This window comes from Cariama cristata, unplaced genomic scaffold (genome assembly GCF_000690535.1).
Source record: "Cariama cristata isolate BGI_N322 unplaced genomic scaffold, ASM69053v1 scaffold5186, whole genome shotgun sequence".
Taxonomy (NCBI): domain Eukaryota; kingdom Metazoa; phylum Chordata; class Aves; order Cariamiformes; family Cariamidae; genus Cariama; species Cariama cristata.
Window position 1 is genome coordinate 112312 of NW_009621493.1, and position 17809 is coordinate 130120.

At 37.4% G+C, this 17809-nt stretch overlaps 1 protein-coding gene across 1 annotated transcript in view; it reads left to right on the forward strand.

Moving 5' to 3' along the window:
* OCA2 (oculocutaneous albinism II) overlaps window positions 1-17809 on the forward strand; it is a 170448-nt gene that overhangs the window by 106882 nt on the left and 45757 nt on the right. The window contains exon 21 of the mRNA XM_009701983.1: window positions 9380-9473. Within this exon, the coding sequence (XP_009700285.1) occupies window positions 9380-9473 (94 nt within the window). The remainder of the gene's footprint in view (window positions 1-9379; window positions 9474-17809) is intronic.

The following is a 17809-nucleotide window of genomic DNA, read 5'->3' on the forward strand; positions in this document are numbered from 1 at the left end:
ATCCATAGCTGAAAAGTAAAATTGTGTTTTTGATGGAAACTGTCACTATCCATCCGCTGCTGTCAGTAGTTTCCCTCTGTGTGCTGTGTAGTTACAGTAATGCTTTTTAACACCTGAACCTTTTGTTGCTACCTTACTTATGTAATTAGTTTAAAACCCAGCAAATAATGTTAAGCATAACAAATGCTTATCAGTACCTGAGTTTTAATATCAGAAAAATATCAAATTAAAACAAATTAGGGCATGCTCAAGTAGATTTATTCAATCAAGTTCTCTGTTTAAAGTGCAATAATCCCTTCATTATACTGTAGCAATGATTCATTGTTTTAGCTTGTCTTCATTGTCTCAGCTAAGTATAATTTTTCTGTGCCTTTTTATTTCCACTGTTGTTGGATGGTCATGTCAACCCTTAACCTGTGTCAAAGTTTAAGACACTTCTTGCAGAGCATATGACAGATTGGACAGATTTGCGGCTGCTCTATAATTATATGTTAATATGATATTTTGGTTTGATTACTGTGGTGTTTCCTGTGGAATTGTATTGTTTTAACAACAACAGACTGCAAGGAATAGGCATGAAGGGAAAGATTGGTTCAGGATGAGTCACCTCCCAGCAAACACTTGAGGACTTTAAGCAATAATGCAGAAATCTCAGCTTAGAAGGTGTTGCTTCGTATCTAGCTAGTCTATGAAAATTAGCTTGGAGCAATACCAAAAACCACATGCATGCACATTGACCAGAGTCTTTTACAGGTTTTGAAAGAAACCCTCTTTTAATGGAGTATGTTTTGGGGAATGGGACTGAAATGCAGGAATCTTTTGGGATGCCTGAAGACCACTTCTTTTGTATCTTTGAGTGAGGGCAATGCAGATGGACAGGAAAGGATCATTGCCAACATTTTAGACATTTAAAATGTATATATTTTCCATTCCGTTCTGGGCTGAACCTAAGAGACTGCTACATTTTTTTTTTTCTTTAAAAATAGGCAGAGAGAGGAGGCAGGAAGAAATTAAAATGCAGGCATATTCTCACCTATGCAAAAGCAGACATTAGCTGAGATGTTAAGACAATGTGTTAAATGGCAGACTAAAGTCAAGACCTAGCATCATCCAGTTCAGTGAATGGACTTACACTTTGATCTTTGTCATTCTGCATTAGAAAATACTTACAGAAAATTCCTAAATAACTAAGTCCCAAGTTCTTACGTAAGATTCTATAAACTTTCATTTAAAATTATTTTTGTTTCTTTGGCACTTGGTTCCTACTGTGAAAACAAGCAATATTTGGTTTTGGAATGCTATTTATCACTATATATGTCAAAGTTATGAACTTCTGATGAGGAGTATTACATATATTGAACCCAGCTCTTTTGCAGACCAACTGTCTGCAAGTGATAGGAAAATCAGTCATTTCTTGTCAATATATAAAAAATGTATTATAGCAAAATATTTTAGAATTATAGAGTAGATGACTCTTTCAGTTGGAAGGGACCTACAATGATTATCTAGCCGAACTGCCTGACCAGTTCAGGACTGACCAAAAGTTAAAGCATGTTGTTAAGAGCATTGTCCAAATGCCTCTTAAACCCTGACAGTCTTGGGGCCTCGACCACCTCTATAGGAAGGCTGTTCCAGGGTTTGACCACCCTCTTGGTAAAGAAATGCTTCCTAATGTCCAGTCTAAACCTCCCTTGGCATAACTTTGAACCATTCCCATGTGTTCTATCGTTCTATCACTGGATCCCTGGGAGAAGAGCTCAGCACCTCCCTCTCCATGTCCCCTCCTCAGGAAGCTGCAGAGAGCAATGAGGTTGCCCCTCAGCCTCCTTTTCTCCAAACTAGATAAACTCAAAGTCCTTAGCCACCCCTCACAGGCTGTGCCTACCAGCCCTTCCACCTGCATTGTTGCTCTCCTCTGGATGCATTCAAGGACCTCCACATCCCCCTTAAATCGTGGGGCCCAGAACTGCACACAGCACTCACGGTGAGGCTGCACCAACACCGAATACAGTGGGATAATCCCCTCTTTTCCCTGGCTGGTGATGCTGGGTTTGATGCACCCCAGGGTGGGGTTTGCCCTCTGGGCTACCAGGGCTCACTGCTGGCTCCTGCTGAGCTGCTGCCGACCAGCACCCCCAGGACCCTTTCTGCAGGGCTGCTCTCCAGCCACTCCTCTCCCCGTTTATACTTGTGCCCAGCATTACTCCATCCTAGGTGCAGAATCCAGCATTTGTTCTTGTTAAATTTCATGCCGTTGATGATTGCCCAATGCTCCAGTCTGGCCTTCTGCAAGGCCTCTTGTCTCTCAAGAGAGTTGACAGCACCTCCCAGTTTGATATCATCAGCGAACTTGCTAATGTTCCATTCAACTCCTGCATCCAGATCATTGATAAATGTATTGAACAGAACCAGCTCTAGAATTGAACCCTGAGGAACACTGCGCTACTGGTGACCAGTCACCAGCCAGCTCTAGCCTCATTCACTACAACACTTTGAGCCCTGCCCTTCAGTCAGTTCTTCACCCAGCGCACTGTGAACCTGCTCATCCCACAGTTGGACAACTTATCCAGAAGGATGCTGTGAGGGACAGTATCAAAAGCCTTACTAAAATCCAGGAAAACTGCATCTGCCACCTTCATCCATGAGACGAGTGACCCTATCATAGAGGGATATCAAATTAGTTAAACAGGACTTTCCCTTTGTGAACCCATGTCGACTGTTCCTGATGATTGCATTGTTCTTTAAATGCCTTTCAATAGTACCCAGTATGATCTTCTCCATAATTTTTCCAGGAGCTGAGGTTGGACTAACAGGTCTGTAGTTCTCTGGGTCTTACCTCACACCATTTTTGTAGATTGAAATAACACTGGCTAGCTTCCAGTCAGCAGGGACCTCCCCAGACTCCCAAGACCTTTGGTAGATGATCGAGAGAGGTTCTGCCATACCATCTGCTAGCTCCTTCAGTACTCTGGGATGAATCCCGACAATTTCAGTGTCCAAATTTTGAGCTTGAGACGTTGTGGGAAACTCCATGAACTCTGACTGTATGTAAAAGGCTGTGTTACTGCCAGCAAATCTAATATATATGGATACATCTGGCAGTTGCTTAAAAAACACCCGCAATATGTTTTGTGCATAAACAATTCATAAACCAAGAGCTTAGTTATTAAGTCTCACACATTTTAATTCTTGAATGGCAAGGGTTTTTTTCATGTTGAATATCTGACTTTCTTTGTCTGAAGAATAAATGTGGTGAGCCACGTAGTGATGCTTTATGTGTCATTCTATTAATCCTCTGATATTTCTCCTGTTTTTCAACAGGCTAAACTCACAATGATGTTCCTTGACAGGCAGACTTATTAATTTTTAAGGCCTGCATTTTCCTCGTATTGCCATTTAAGTAGCTATGGATTTCTGCCCTTAGAATGTTAGGTGACATGATTTTATTACCAGTATGCTCTTCAGCTTAATTGACATGTTTTATCAGCTGTATATGCTGGAGCCATCTGTTTGTATTTTTCTTTTATTACCAGAACTAAAAATATACCCATAGTGAATCGCTGTTTTAGCTGAGTTTAAATACTATTTCCTCAATATGGGTAACAACCAATTTCCATTAACCACCTGGCTGGCAAGGTGGCTTAGTCTCTGACAGGTCTTTGTTAGAAACCAGATAATTTTTGGCCTGCTATTTATTGTCTCTAAAACTATCAGAGGCTTTTCGTTTGCAGTACTGACTGCTTCGTATGTATCTCATATTCTTAGTGCCAGGTTTTTTTTTGGATCTTCTTTGCCTTCTGCCCGACCAGAGCTTTCTATGTCCTGTATTTCAGTGCTTGATGAAAGTGTAAGAGTGGTCCGTAGTTGTCTGCAGGGACAGACCAATCATCAACAATTTGGGAAACTACAAATACTTTGCTTTCTATTAATGCATAGTCTCTGCAGTTTTCACAGGAGACGTCTTTATCACATACAGTTCTCAGCAAAGAGTGTGCTGTGAAATCCCATGATCTACAGCAACAATGAATCCCTAAAATAAAAACATGAATTGCTGTTTCATTGTCATTTTGCACAAATAGACAAAGTGGGCAATATAACCTGGTGTCTTGAACTGCACTGCACAGATGTAGAATAAACTTGTCTAAGTTACTCTTCTTGCACAGTGGGGGTGTGTACAAGTGTTATCTTTGGGAAGCAGAAGTAGCTGAGAGGGCTTCACTCTCTTATGAGTCTCCTGCCATCCCAGGAGAAGATGCTCACTGATAGAGCAGAACCAGTGCCCCTCCTCTTTGGTCTCCTCTCTGCATATCCAGGGTCCAGCTAGTAAAGCTAAATCATCATTTCTGTTTGTATTTCAGAAGGCGGCCTTCATAGGTTCAGGAGAGGTCTTCCTTCTTCATCTCCTTGACTGGGGGAATGCCATGCTTATGAGAAGGTTTTGTCATAAAAATAGCTGAATAGGATAAAGGTCTTGATTCAATGTGTTCTTTGGTAATTTGGAGTCTTGGAAAAGAGGCTGTGACAGCAAGATGTGAAAAAGTTATAACTTTGATCATGGTTTTGCTTATAAAGAAAGCAGTCTATGTACCAAAGTAAATGTGAAAGCAAAATGTTCAAGACTCTTCATTCCACTTTTGTACAAACAGGACTGGAAGGAACAAGGCTTGAGGGGTGTCAAGTAGACCCCTTCTGTCAAGTAGACAACAGAAATGAGATCTGCAAACATCACCACCAGTCTCTTTTAACAAAAAGGGACTGCATACCACAATATAAATGCAAGGATTGTTATGTGAAAACTATCAGTATTTTATGAAATTTAGCTTAGTAGTAATTGGTGTTTATAATTCTGGTCTAAAATCTCTCAGTTTTCTCTTTTCAAAGCCTTCATTTAAAGTAAAAATTGAGTTTCCTCTCTTTTTGATTGTTTCATCTGGCTTAAATTTTCTAGATGTTAGAGAGCTGAGAGGGGTAAGAATTATACTGTCCTGCAGAATCATATTTTTTGAGTCTGAATTAATTTCTAATATTATTAGTTGTTAATAGATGATATTTTCTAGGAAAGGTGTATAATTTATAACAGTAATAAAATCCTGTTCCATTTTTAAAAGCTTACAATACTGATTTAAGATTAAAAACAGTGTGAAAGATGAAAATACATAATTTCCATTTTTATTCTCTTTATATTTGTTACATATCCTACATACTTGCACAGTATATAGCATAAACAAACATTTTCTTCACAACGGTTGATTTTGATTAGGATAATTATATAGACAAATGTGCCAACATCTGTAGACACTAGTGTTCTTTGTATGTCAGCTTACGTCCTGTGTATATAATACACATAACACCCTATATAGAGTTAAGATTAATGGCTGTCTCCTTTCTGTATCAATCTTTGAGGACACTCTCCTTTTTCCAGGTACAATAATTTTTTCTTACAGTTGCATTTTTCTGTTTTAATACCCGGAGGCAGATAGTCTTACAGTGAGTGGGTGAGGGGGATTTGGCTTTGCTCTATTGAACTACATCACTCATTTTATCTAAATCCTGCCAATGAAGCAGCAATGTGGAGTGCTTCAATATCAAACTTTCCAGCAAAATTATCAAGTTTTCAAGAAACTAGTCAAACAGAGATTTATCCTGGTGAGACTGTTGAAATAAAGGGTATAAGAAATTAAAGCTATTTTCCTGATAAGACATTATTTTTCTCCATCTAATATTGATAAGGATGTCATTTACATAATCTGAAGAGTGAATAACAAAGGAAACATGAGGTTTCATAGGTTTTAACTTTTGCTTTTTTTCTCTGTTGAGGGGCAGCATTTCATAAAACCATGAAGAAATCTGCATTCCAAATAAGTTAGATCAGTATGACAAAGATATTTGTACAATACGTATCACAGCCAACTATACCCCAGTTTGCAAAGTATCCTAGCTTGGAGTGCTTTTGATGCTATTGTAAATGCTTACGGCTTGAATCAGAAAGAATTGTAGAACCAATTCAGTTTTTCAAAAACATTGAATACTACAGTGAAAAGTTCCCTTCTAACCCTTTTATATTTTGCTTTTCTGTTTTTACACTCACGTGAATTACAACAGTAGATGAAGCTGGGATTTGAGATATTGATAGTGCAAAAACATTGCCTAACACATAATTACATGAATGAATGTGACAAAAAATGTTAAAGGTGATTTTAGGGGAACACAGAGAGGCAGATTCCTTTGTAACTGACCCTGTGCACGATCCTTATCTATTTAAAATGCAAACGATCAAGCCATGAGAAATATCCATTGGCTTTAACTGTTTTGCACCATCTCTTCAAGAGTTCTTCCTGATTATCAAGTTTCTTAATTCTTCATTTTTTTTGGAGCAGGAAAGTTCTTGGGATGGAAATTAGAACAATCTGCTTGCTTTATGCCTATTTTTAGATCAAAAGAATTAGATGCCAGTGACTTTTGGAGAGTTTGTGACATGCAGTTGCCAAGCAGGATAATCCATAATGTTTGCAAAAAAATTAGTGTACATTATGGATCAATGAAATATTTCCATCTGAAACACTAGAAATTTAACTGAATGTTTTGTGTTCACCTTTCATCTGGTTATTCAAAACTGAAACTTGGTGCAGCATTCCTTGTTAGAAATACCTCTAATTTACAAAGGATATACGCATGCTAAATCTAACTTCAAGCATTTGTCAGAGGTCTGTATGACTTCCATTCCCTTTATGACTTGCAACTGTTATTCTTTGGTAGAGGTGAATTCCTTTAAATAGGGGAAACCTTCGAATTTAAGCATACACAAATACGTATTGCTAAGGCATGTTTCAATGTTTGTCCCTTGCCGCAAAAACATTTATGAGAGCAGAGATTCCTAATCTAGCCCTACTGCCTGTTAATGCACTTAGAAGCATGACATCACTGATGATAATTTTGACATAGATGATTAATTATTATGAAGCCTTTAAAAAAGAATCAACGGTATTTCTAAGTGGAAGAAAAGCAATGTTATGTCAAGGAGGGAACAATAAAACCTATGAAGTCAAGTGCATATTTGGGGTCCTAGAATACTTTGTTGGTTTTAAAAAAAGTTAAGAAATGAAGATTCAAGCACATTACAAAAGGTCTCAGTGTCTTCAATCAATAGAGATTTACAAGACACTGAGAGCTCCTGATGCTAAGCTCCTTCGCTAAACAGAGAACCAGATTTTCTGATGGGAGTATTACTTGTATGTGGCTGCAAATACCTAGCAGAGAATTACCTCGTGTACTTTCTGTCTGGGATCTCTGTTTTGCTTCTCGCTTCCCCTGTCCTTCACAGTGCCGTAATTAGGGAGGGGGCTCCTGGAGGGCCCTAGGGCTCTGCTTTCTGCACGGTGGTCCCCAGAGGGGTGTGACAGTGGCATTACTTGCTCTCCACTTGGGAGCTGGCTGGCAACAGCTTTAGGACTGACCTCAACTGCAAGAAAATAGGATTATTATTTTATTCTCCTCTGTGTATCCACCTTCTCTGTGCTGGGCAGGGCAAACACAAGGAGGAATCTAATTTAAAAAGGTGTTGCTGGTCTGCTTGGTTCAGGATTGTGTCCTGCAACAAATGAGTTACTGTAGTACATCAGGATACTTGCAAATAATTCTGAGGAACTAAATAATTGGTTTTGGTTCTCTGGTCAAAATTACATAGTAGGAAAAAATGCTTTATTTAGATTGAGCAAGATGGCTTATCCTGTGATTTCAGTATTTGTGTCTGAATTTTGTTTTATGTTGAAATACAACATTGTTTTGCCATAAATATGACTGCAGTTTGAATTGCCTATCATGTTCTAGCAGTGATGGTTTGAGACAAAGAAAGTTTCTGGGGAGAAATGAGATCTGTCATGACTGTTTCATGGAAAAAAACAGACAAGGTGTTGGGCATGCTGACCCTTCTTTAGGCCTTAAAATAGAAATAGACATCTTCAGGCAATGCACAAGTCAAGAATAATTGTTTAGACATTAACTTACCTAGGCTAATCAATTAGAGGATTCAAGATAGATGATTAGCACCACTGGCAGGAGGGATAGGGAAGGGTTGTAATTCTTCACAAAGCCTGTATATTGCTCCGTACCAGAAGAACACACACACAGTCAGTAAAGGTGAGCATCACTCAGCCATCAAACTGAAAATGTTTTTCAGGAAGCAGCTGTTCCATCTCTGAGGTCGTACCTCTTGAGAGACCTGTGAAATACATTCAAATGACAAATTGGAGGATTAAAAGTCATAGTTCTATTCACTACAGAAAGTCCTGGACTTTGAGAAAGCACTAATTTTAAGACGTATCACAGTTATTTCCACAAATCCCTTCCTGCTTGATCTCTTGCTGTTACACATTTGCTTATGCTTTCTCTCTCTCTTTTCGTCCCATAAACCTCTGTACACATTAAAACCAGGTTAATAACATTATCACCTCTCCGCTTGCTAATGACCTCTCTACAGGTACTGATTACACCTTCAAACCAAGTGTTTACACAATTAAGTTGAACTCAAACCAGTTTTTCCCAACTAAGGTGGAAGCTTTTTAGCTTTGAAGGGTGTTACTGAGAACTGGTGCTACTAGAAAGCCTGCCAGCTGTATTTTTGGGCTCTATACCAATCACCTAACGAAGTCTGTTATGTCTCCCTACAAACCTCATTTGACTTTTCAGGTTTTTTTTTTTTATTTTATTTTACTTTATTTGCTAAAGTGATTAAATGAAATTCATAAAACTTACAAATATTTCCCAGTGAACTGAATCTACATTCTCTGGTAAATATAATGTTAGAATAAAAAGTAAAATAATTCAGCTCTGCTTATGAATTTGGAAGCCTGAATTTTTCCCTAACAGATCAGACACTTTTGATTATAACAAGAATTCAGGAATTTTTTAGTTACTGACACATGATCTACAGCCATCTTGATTGTGAAGGTCTGGGCATATCTTACAGCTGTCTTCAGCAAAAAGAGGGGATATGGCTCTGTCCTTTAGGTTTCAAGAAATGGAGGGGGAATTTATTTATAGTCACTGTCAGGTCCTTGTTGAACTAGAAAGATCTAGTGGGAGGCACTCATAACCTTAAGACAGCCTCAGTTTTCTTAGTGGTACCTGTATCAGGCTTGGCCTAATGTTGCCGATACCTTCTCTTTGGCTTGTGGGACTGGCACAGTGGGGAAAAAGTGAGCACAGATCAAGAATATGATGCAAAGATTAAAATAAAAAAAAAGAACAGAAAAAAACCCACAAGTTATTCTTTGGACTTGCTGGTCATTTAAGTTGTTTACTTAAATGAATTTTATTTATATTGTCCTGATGGTTGGATGATGTCTCCTGAATCTCTCCCTCTTTTCTTCTTAAACCACAGATTCCTGTGCTTCTCAACCTGAGTAAAGATCCTGATGTTAACTTGCCTATGAAGCCTTTAATCTTCTCGTTGGCCATGGGTGCGTGCCTTGGAGGTAAGAGTTTATGTGACAAAGCTGACATAAGGTAATAGCTATGCAATTATGGCATGTATAAACTGGCACAATAAGTTCAATTATTTTATTATGCAAAGCATAGGGAGGGCCTGATCCAGCTCCTTTTAACTTCAAAGGCCTTCTGGATAAGGATCCAAGTCACTGCTGCTACAATAGGATTTTTGCAGACATTTGAAGATCATATCTGCATAAAGTACAGATGCACAAAGAAACAGTCCAGATGGTGCTTATAGGGTTCTGATCTTTTGTGAGAGAAAATACAAAGATACTTTTAGCTTTCAGAACAGAGACCCGTCATTGCTCATTGAAAAGATGCAGAAAATGTATAATAGCTGAGATCCAAAGGCTTGATTCAAATCTACTGAAGTCACTGGGAGGTTTTCTGGCTGGTTCACAGAAATGGTTTGAGTATCCATTTGCTGACCTATTTAGCACTCTTCACTGTAAGGAAAGCCTTTTTGAAGTCTTTGGGAAATGTACCTCTAATAATGAAAGCTAATAGCCATTCTCCTAGTGCCCATCTTGATGTTAACTGGGATTTCTTGTATTGTCAGTGCATTGGCACAAAACAAGCAGATGGTTTCATTAAATTTTTATTTTTACTTGAAAATGTACCATGTATGTATTGTAGGCCCAGGATTTCCTCTCTGTTTGTTGTAACAATAAAGGAGAATAGACATCCAGTAGTTTTTAAATTAATGTTTATACTTGATTAATTGTTTTGTGTTTGTTTGGGTTTTTTTTACGTTCTCCAAATGGCTTATGAAGCTCTTACAACGCAACATTTCCAAATAGCAAGTGTACTAAGTGCAATTAAAATGTGTAAACTGTTAATGAGAAATAAAGTTAGTAGTATTTTTTTACTAGCAAGAATTTTAATGCTAATTACATTTTATTGGGCTGTGTTTTGATCCCTAAATATTTAGGTAGTTATGTTAAATAAAGTTAAAATGGATGAAATGGTGTTCTGCCATGGATCCACACCTTCTCCCCCTCCATGCCACTCCAAATAGTTTCCTTGACTTTACAGAGATTGAAACTGAAACCAGTTTTGTGTGTAATACAAGTTCTAATATGTTTAGCTAAGTGATTGCTAGTACAAGTGACCTTAATACTTAACAAAGATTATAATTATATGATTTACAGATTGAATTTTAAGAGCATGTTGCAAGGGCAGGACATATGATATCAAACAACAGTTATTCATTTGAGGAATATCTTTTTGTACTCATCTTTACTCATCGTTATATTGTGACTTTAATCTGTTCCTCTTTAAAACCAGTGTTTTGAATAATCAGCAAATCTTTATATAGATATATGCCATAAAAATATCATCTATCTTCATAATTTGCTAGTCACTGAACATACCCTGATTTCATTAAACTTTCAGATTAAAAAAAAAAAAAACATAAGGAATATAAAGTTGGCCAGATTATACTGACATATTCTGAGTGGGAAGCACACCACCAGCCTTGGAGCCTTTACAAGTCTCAGCCGATTTTCTTGAAGTATCAGTTATCACCTTAACCCAAATTCCCTTAATTTGATTTGTTGAAAGGTTGCTGGGATTTTAACAGAGACTTCTGTGTGTATTCAGCATGAGACAAAAGTAAAAATATAAACAGTACCATGGGAATTATTTGAATTAAAGGCAGTAGAGATCCATAGGAAATGTCCAGGTATTCAGATAGGCTCCATGCAAATATCTGGATAAAATATTAGATCATTATTTTTATTAGCAAAAGCTTAAACTCTCTGGACTGTGGTCTATTAGGATAAAGCTGAGCATATTCTGAGTTAGACTGGCAAAGGTCTCATAGGAGTGTTAGCCTGAAAATTAATAGGTTTCTGAATTTCCCATGTCAAAACAAAAACTTATTGTTAGGGAATGAAAAGTGTGGAAAAACTTTTGCTTTAAAAGATCTCATAGCCCCCAAAAATGGGGGAAAAGAGGCTTTTCTTTTTTAAAAAAAGAAAGCGTTGATGGCCTTTAAAAATTATTTCCAAAAGAGAAGTCTTATTAGCACTGAAGGGTTGTGAAGGAATCCTCAGGGTAGGCTAATCCCATTGTGGAAGGGGTAGATGACAATTATGTCATTAACTGCCTGATGCTTAAGGGAAAAGGTTGGATCTAATTATTGCTTATGCAACCAAAGGAACTTGGCAAACAAGACATTTTGTAGAAGAGTCTGATGAAATAATAGAACTACATATTTTAGAGTTAGTAGTTTACTACATAATGCAGAGCTTCAATTCTGGTAATTTGGTAACGTTTCTGGGGTTCAGAGTAAACACTGCTGTACGCTTATGTGTCTGTGAAGGGAGCGTCAACACTTGTGCTGTCTTGGAAAATGCCATGCAACATTTTGTCCTGAAAAATTTCCAGTGGGTGCAATTACTTTTTTCTACTGTCACAAAGTGCAAAGGCAGCTACGGATTTAGAAGATGATAGGATGAGAAAAGAGAGTAATTTTCCATCATTGCTTTAGCTGTTGTCCTGGAAATGAAAGAAGGATTGAGTCAGTCTCAAGCAAGATGAAGAGACCTTTGCCAGTATAATTGCCACTTTGTTGTCATCTTCAGCGGCGTCTCCCAAAAGAGAGCTGCTACTATTAAATTTCTGTCTTTCATGGCACTGGGCTCAGATATAAGGAGTAACTGAATATCACATAGATGCTCCTTGCTCTGTCAGATGTGTCTCTGAAGGTGAGAAGGGATGAAAACGCCTGTCTCTTAAACAAGGAAGCCAAGGACAGTGATAGCCATGGGCAGTTCCTGGTGAGACAGTCACAATTTTGATATCTTTGGGTCTTACTCTGAGTTTGCCAGTTCTTTTCTCACAGAAGTTTTCTTGTTCAGGTCAGGTCAATCTTACACGGTTGAGAAATAAACATGGTAATTTTTCAGGGGATCTGGTTCTGGAAATTTAGGTTTATATTTGTCCCACCTATCTTAAAGAACTTAAATTAAGTTGTAAATTAGCAGTCTGGCTGCCCCAGGCTCCCTGTTTGGGGTTAAGGATACTGGCATGTCCGGGAGGCAGATGTTTATTCATCCACCGAAATTGCCAGATTTATGTACTATCTGCAAGTATTTCAATTATGTTTTGACCACAAAGGGAAGGAAAACAGGAAATTTGAAAGGTATTAAAGGAAACAAACAAGGAAGTAACTTCATTTGTTTGCTGTGGTGTTCTGAAGAATCTGGATCCGTATTTCTTTTGCACGAGAGGACATTGAATAAAGTTTTATTTGTTAATGCTTCCTATTCTATTACATGATGGAATTATGGTACCTCTTGAGGCTGAGTTGTATGTAGACCTTCCAATAGCGTCTAGGTAATGGTGCCCTGAAATTTTGGAGGACAAATGAAGATTGCTAGCTACAGCAATTTCAGAACAAGAGGAGAATTAATTGCATTGCTTCTATTGGCTCATGAGTTTTAAAATAACATGAAATATGGATTCAACTCAATTTGTGCACAGTCAGAAATCCAGCTGCTAAGATGGTTCAATTGTGTAGAACTAGATTCTTTACTGAGCTGAAGAGGTTATAGCTGAGATATTATTTGAAGGGTTTTTGTACATTTGACATTCAAAGAGCTGGCATTTATTTGTCTTTTTATCTCTTTCTTTTTTGATGATTTATAAAAAGTACGGTTTTGAAAAAAGAAGAAAAAGAAAGAAGAGGAAAGAAAAGATTGAATTCATATTTGAAAGTCCCTACCTTCTGAGTTGTCAGCTGCTAGCATAGAAAATTGCAAAAAGTATTTCTCTGCTGCAGTGACTGTTACTGTGGTCTGAAAGGGATATTTTCTACAGTGTATAGGTTTGCAGTATTTTTCTTCTCTGTATATTCTCCTGGAGGACAACACCTGAAAGTCATCATTGTCACAATTCTGCAGAAAGAGGCAATCTCTAGGATGCATACAGCTGTGTTATTCTGGCCACATAACCTCTGTTGTAGGCTCTACTTCAAGAAAGGAGGTAGGACGAGTGGGCTGCTGGCACTTTTCTTCTAATCCTATAGGGTCAAAACCCAGGTGTGAATAAAATCCATTATCCACAGGACATTGTGCAAATTACAGCTATTAAAGGAATGAAACCCACAGTGTAGCTAAACAGTGGGATTTCTCTCAGTGGTCCAGTGCTATAGCTATTCTGTCTCTTGGCACCCCTCTTAGGTCCCTGATGCAGATGTGGCCTTGAACAGTGGAGTATCAGTGATTTATTATTCCTAAAAAAAAGCTCAATAAAATCCTAAACTAGTTTTGAAGCTTCAGAGACATTGAAGGTATAAACCTAGAAATATTGTTTGTATTCCTAAAGCAACCCTCCTTCTTTGTAATAGGAGGGAGAAGTGATAGCCTTCAATAAAACATAAAATATGTTAAAATATATAATAATTAATATTACGTAAAAAGCACAACTGTAGATACTTTGAAGTTCTTTTATAGTCGCGATAGATCAAATTTGTATAACACTTTTCAATTTGAAAGATTCAAAAAAATCTATCAAGAACCAAATGTGTGGCATAAAAAATATGACAGTTATTTAAGAGGAGCACTAGTCAGCTTTGGTTTTGAACTTAATTGTTGTATACAGCGTAGGAAAATTTTTTAGTGGAGAGAATATACCTACCCTAGCTCGATTTTAACCAGGACACTGATATTCAAAGTTCCTATTGTTTCTAAAGGAGTCTTTTAATTTTGAGGAATCCTGGGGCTCAGTTTTATGTGTTGTGAGTGAGATGACCCTGATTTAGGTAAGTATTTTGTCTATAGATATAAAACATATAATCCAAATCAAGGGTGGTATTGTAGGGAATGAGAGTGACTTGAGAACTTTCAAAAGAAAAAGGATGTTGTGGCTCTTGACTTTGAAATGCAGGCAAAATAAATAAGGAAATTCAGGAAATATCTCTCAGTTTTTCTTTAAAGACCTCAGTGCAGTCTTTAGCAGTATTATGCCTCTAAACTGTACAAATCTAGAAGCCAAATACAGCAAGTATTTTGTACATCTTACACTAATATCTAACTTACTTTCTGAGTATACTTTGCATTGTTTTTATGATGTTTGCAATGATGGAAATGAGTAACATGGACTTAAACTGTATTTGCTGTCTCTTAAATAGCAGTACTACTTGCTTGTTCTTAATGAAGAACTCCTTCAGGTGTTAGTTGAAAGTTTTGGGTTTTGTTGTGACGTGAAGAACAGCATTGTCAGATATAAGCATGAGGAATCCTTTCTCTCTCTTGACATTTGAGATCCCAAACTGTCCTCTTGCTCTTTTCTGGAACAGCCAGAATCTGTAACCTCCTATAAAAATCCAGCTGCTCTTTTCCTTAGCTCTTTCAAGATACTCAAACTCTAAGCTGTCTTCACGCTTTTTAAGTAAGAAGTTCTTAAAGCCCAGTAGTGCTGTAAACTCCTTGGTGTGAGAGCCAGGCTCATTACCAGAGTCCCTGCAGCTGAAGGAGGTTCGGTAATCTCTAAGATTACTGAAGATAATCCTCTGTGGCATGAAAGATATACAGAAGAAAGTTTTGAATGTAAAATGTAAAACCAGCTAAAACTGAGTATGTACATTTGACAGACGTACCTTTGTCTGTATTAAGGCAATATCACTGGGTTAATACGGAAAAAAAGACCCCACATTGAACCTAGTCAATTTTTCTCAGCAAGAACATTCTTTTAAACTTGAAGAGAGTTACCTTGGCAGATGTGCATGTATAGATGGATGTATGTTATTAAAGGTGAAATATGAAGTATATGGGGTAAAGGGTGCTGTTTCAGTTGTACTGGTGAGGATTTATAGTTTGGATGGTAAATCTGAGATCTTAAAATGGAAAGGAAGAGAGCTATGTGTAAGGAGTAAAACTCTATTCTATTTTACTTTGATTTAGAAAAATAATTTATACCAAACATTAAGATCACTTGATTATAATGCTTGCATTACTGATTAATTTGAAATGCTTGTGTTAATGTTTTTCAATTTGTGTGAAATAACCGCGTGCTATAAAGTTCTGCAAATTAGAGGTAGGATAATGATCTGAGATGACATCAGAGACTCCTAAAAAGCGTATGTGGATTTCTGTTTACTTTTATTTACTTGCTTTATGCATTTGTTTGCCATAAATTACCGAAAGTTCTTTCTAGAAGCCTTGGGCACTTCTGCTTTCAGAATTATACAGAATATACGAAGTCATTATGTTGTATTGGTGAGTTGCTGCAATACGATGATGCAGACTGCATAGCTGTCCGCAGGAGAGGTATGTTCAGTTAGAAGGCAGCACTCACACTATCAGACAGAACAAGACAAGGAAGTTCTAGCAAGCTTCAAGATGCTTAAGTGCAGAGATAATACTGGACTATCTACTTTCCTTCCTCTGCAGACACTTTCCAGACAATATCCCCTTTTCTGCACCTTCAGTGGTGCAGCGGAGAGGAGGAAAAAAATCTCAGTCTGCAATGTTCATATTGATTTATATTGTTGAATCAGACATTCTGTATGATGCTAAAGAAAGTTATAATCATGCCCTAGGTATTATTTATACATATATTAATAAATATCTCTAGCACAGTGCGGTTAGCACACCTAAACCAAAGAAGGGTACTAGCAAGAATTGTGAAACTGTTTTAAACAAGGCACTTGGACCATAGCAAAACATAACAGGTAGGCTCCAATCGAAAGTCAAATTGATTAAAGTCAGAATCTGAATTTAAAGCAGCTGGATATTCTAAAATAACTTAATGGAGGGACACCTTTTTTTGTTTTTTTTTTTAGTAATATTTTCTTGTTCTGCTCAGCTTCAAAGTAAGTTATGAAAAAGTTGAATAACGTATTTTTGTGCCAGGTGTCTGTACGTGGAACTAGTTTTCAGTATTTGGTCCTTAATAGTGCCATGTGTGGAGAAGCTGTGAAATTGAGCTGACATAGTTTTAACCTCTGAATCTAAGAATCAGAGATTTAAAAAAAAAAAAAAAGCAAACTGGGACTTGTATGCAGCATTAGAACTTTTAAATGGAACCTACTTGAATATGTGTTTCAGGGCATGAGGGAATGGCATGTCAGAGTACATTGCTGATACTATCACTCATTATAGTGGTTTATTTTACCCTTGTACTGGGTAAGTTGGCTTTGAGGAGGGAGGTAACTTTACTGATCACCTCAGGTTTTATGTCTCTTTTACAGATGTCTGGATTTGAAAGAAGCTTATGGATTTCTTTGTCATTAAAGTAACAAATGCAGGATGTTCAGCACCCTGCCTTACTTATTTCACACTTCTGGTAGAAAAGTGACAAATTTAAATTTCACCTTTTAGTCTCATAGCAAAAAGGAAGCAATGAGCAATGAATAGTGCATACTTACAGTAACTGTCCTGCTGGTGGTATAGTAGTGGTGATAAAAAATGATAAAGTTCACCTGATTAAAATGGTTGGATTGAATGCAATTCAATGAACTTTTTCAGTAAGTTAACTCAAAACTTTGATTCACATTCTTTTATTTTTTTTATTTTTGTTTTATTTTTCCTGTAAAGTCCATGTGTGTGCATTTGTGCAGAAACATAGCATTCAAAATATTTCCAAATCAGTGAAATTAAAAAATGTTGATATCATAAGACTGCAATCTATAATATATAACAATGTTGAATGAATTCATGCATGCCTTCTCCCCCTTACTGCCTATGACTTGAGGTTCCTTCTTACTTTAGGGACTGTTAATGGTTTAATTGGCCTTGATTCTGTAGCTCTTTATTGGCTACAAAGTTTGATTATCCAGGGCTAGTCAATTTTTACACATAAAAAATATTAAAAGATATTCAAAATTTGTACATTATTAAAAGATATTCAAGACTTGTAGACATTTAACAGATGAATATAAAAGGCTTTGTTTAATGAGGCAAATCTGGATTAGTTTTGTGTGAAACAGAAAATTTCTGAAAGCTATGAAGGCGGTCGCCTGCAAGGCTAATCACAACCATAACTGTTCAGTGTTCACTTCTGCAGCCAGATTTGTTACATTTGCTCAGTTTGTGCTTTAAGTAAGGAAATGGAATATGCTATGGAAAGGAAGCCTCAGTCTTCACCGGCAAGTGCTCCAGCCACACCGTCCAAGTCACAGAAGGCAAAGGCAGCGACTGTGAGGATGGACAACCACCCACTGTAGGAGAAGATCAAGTTTGAGACCATTGAAGGAACCTGAAGGTGCACAAGTCCATCGGACCTGATGAGATGCATCTGCGGGTCCTGTGGGAATTGGCGGATGAAGTGGCTAAGCCACTGTCCATCATATTTGAGAAGTCATGGCACTCCG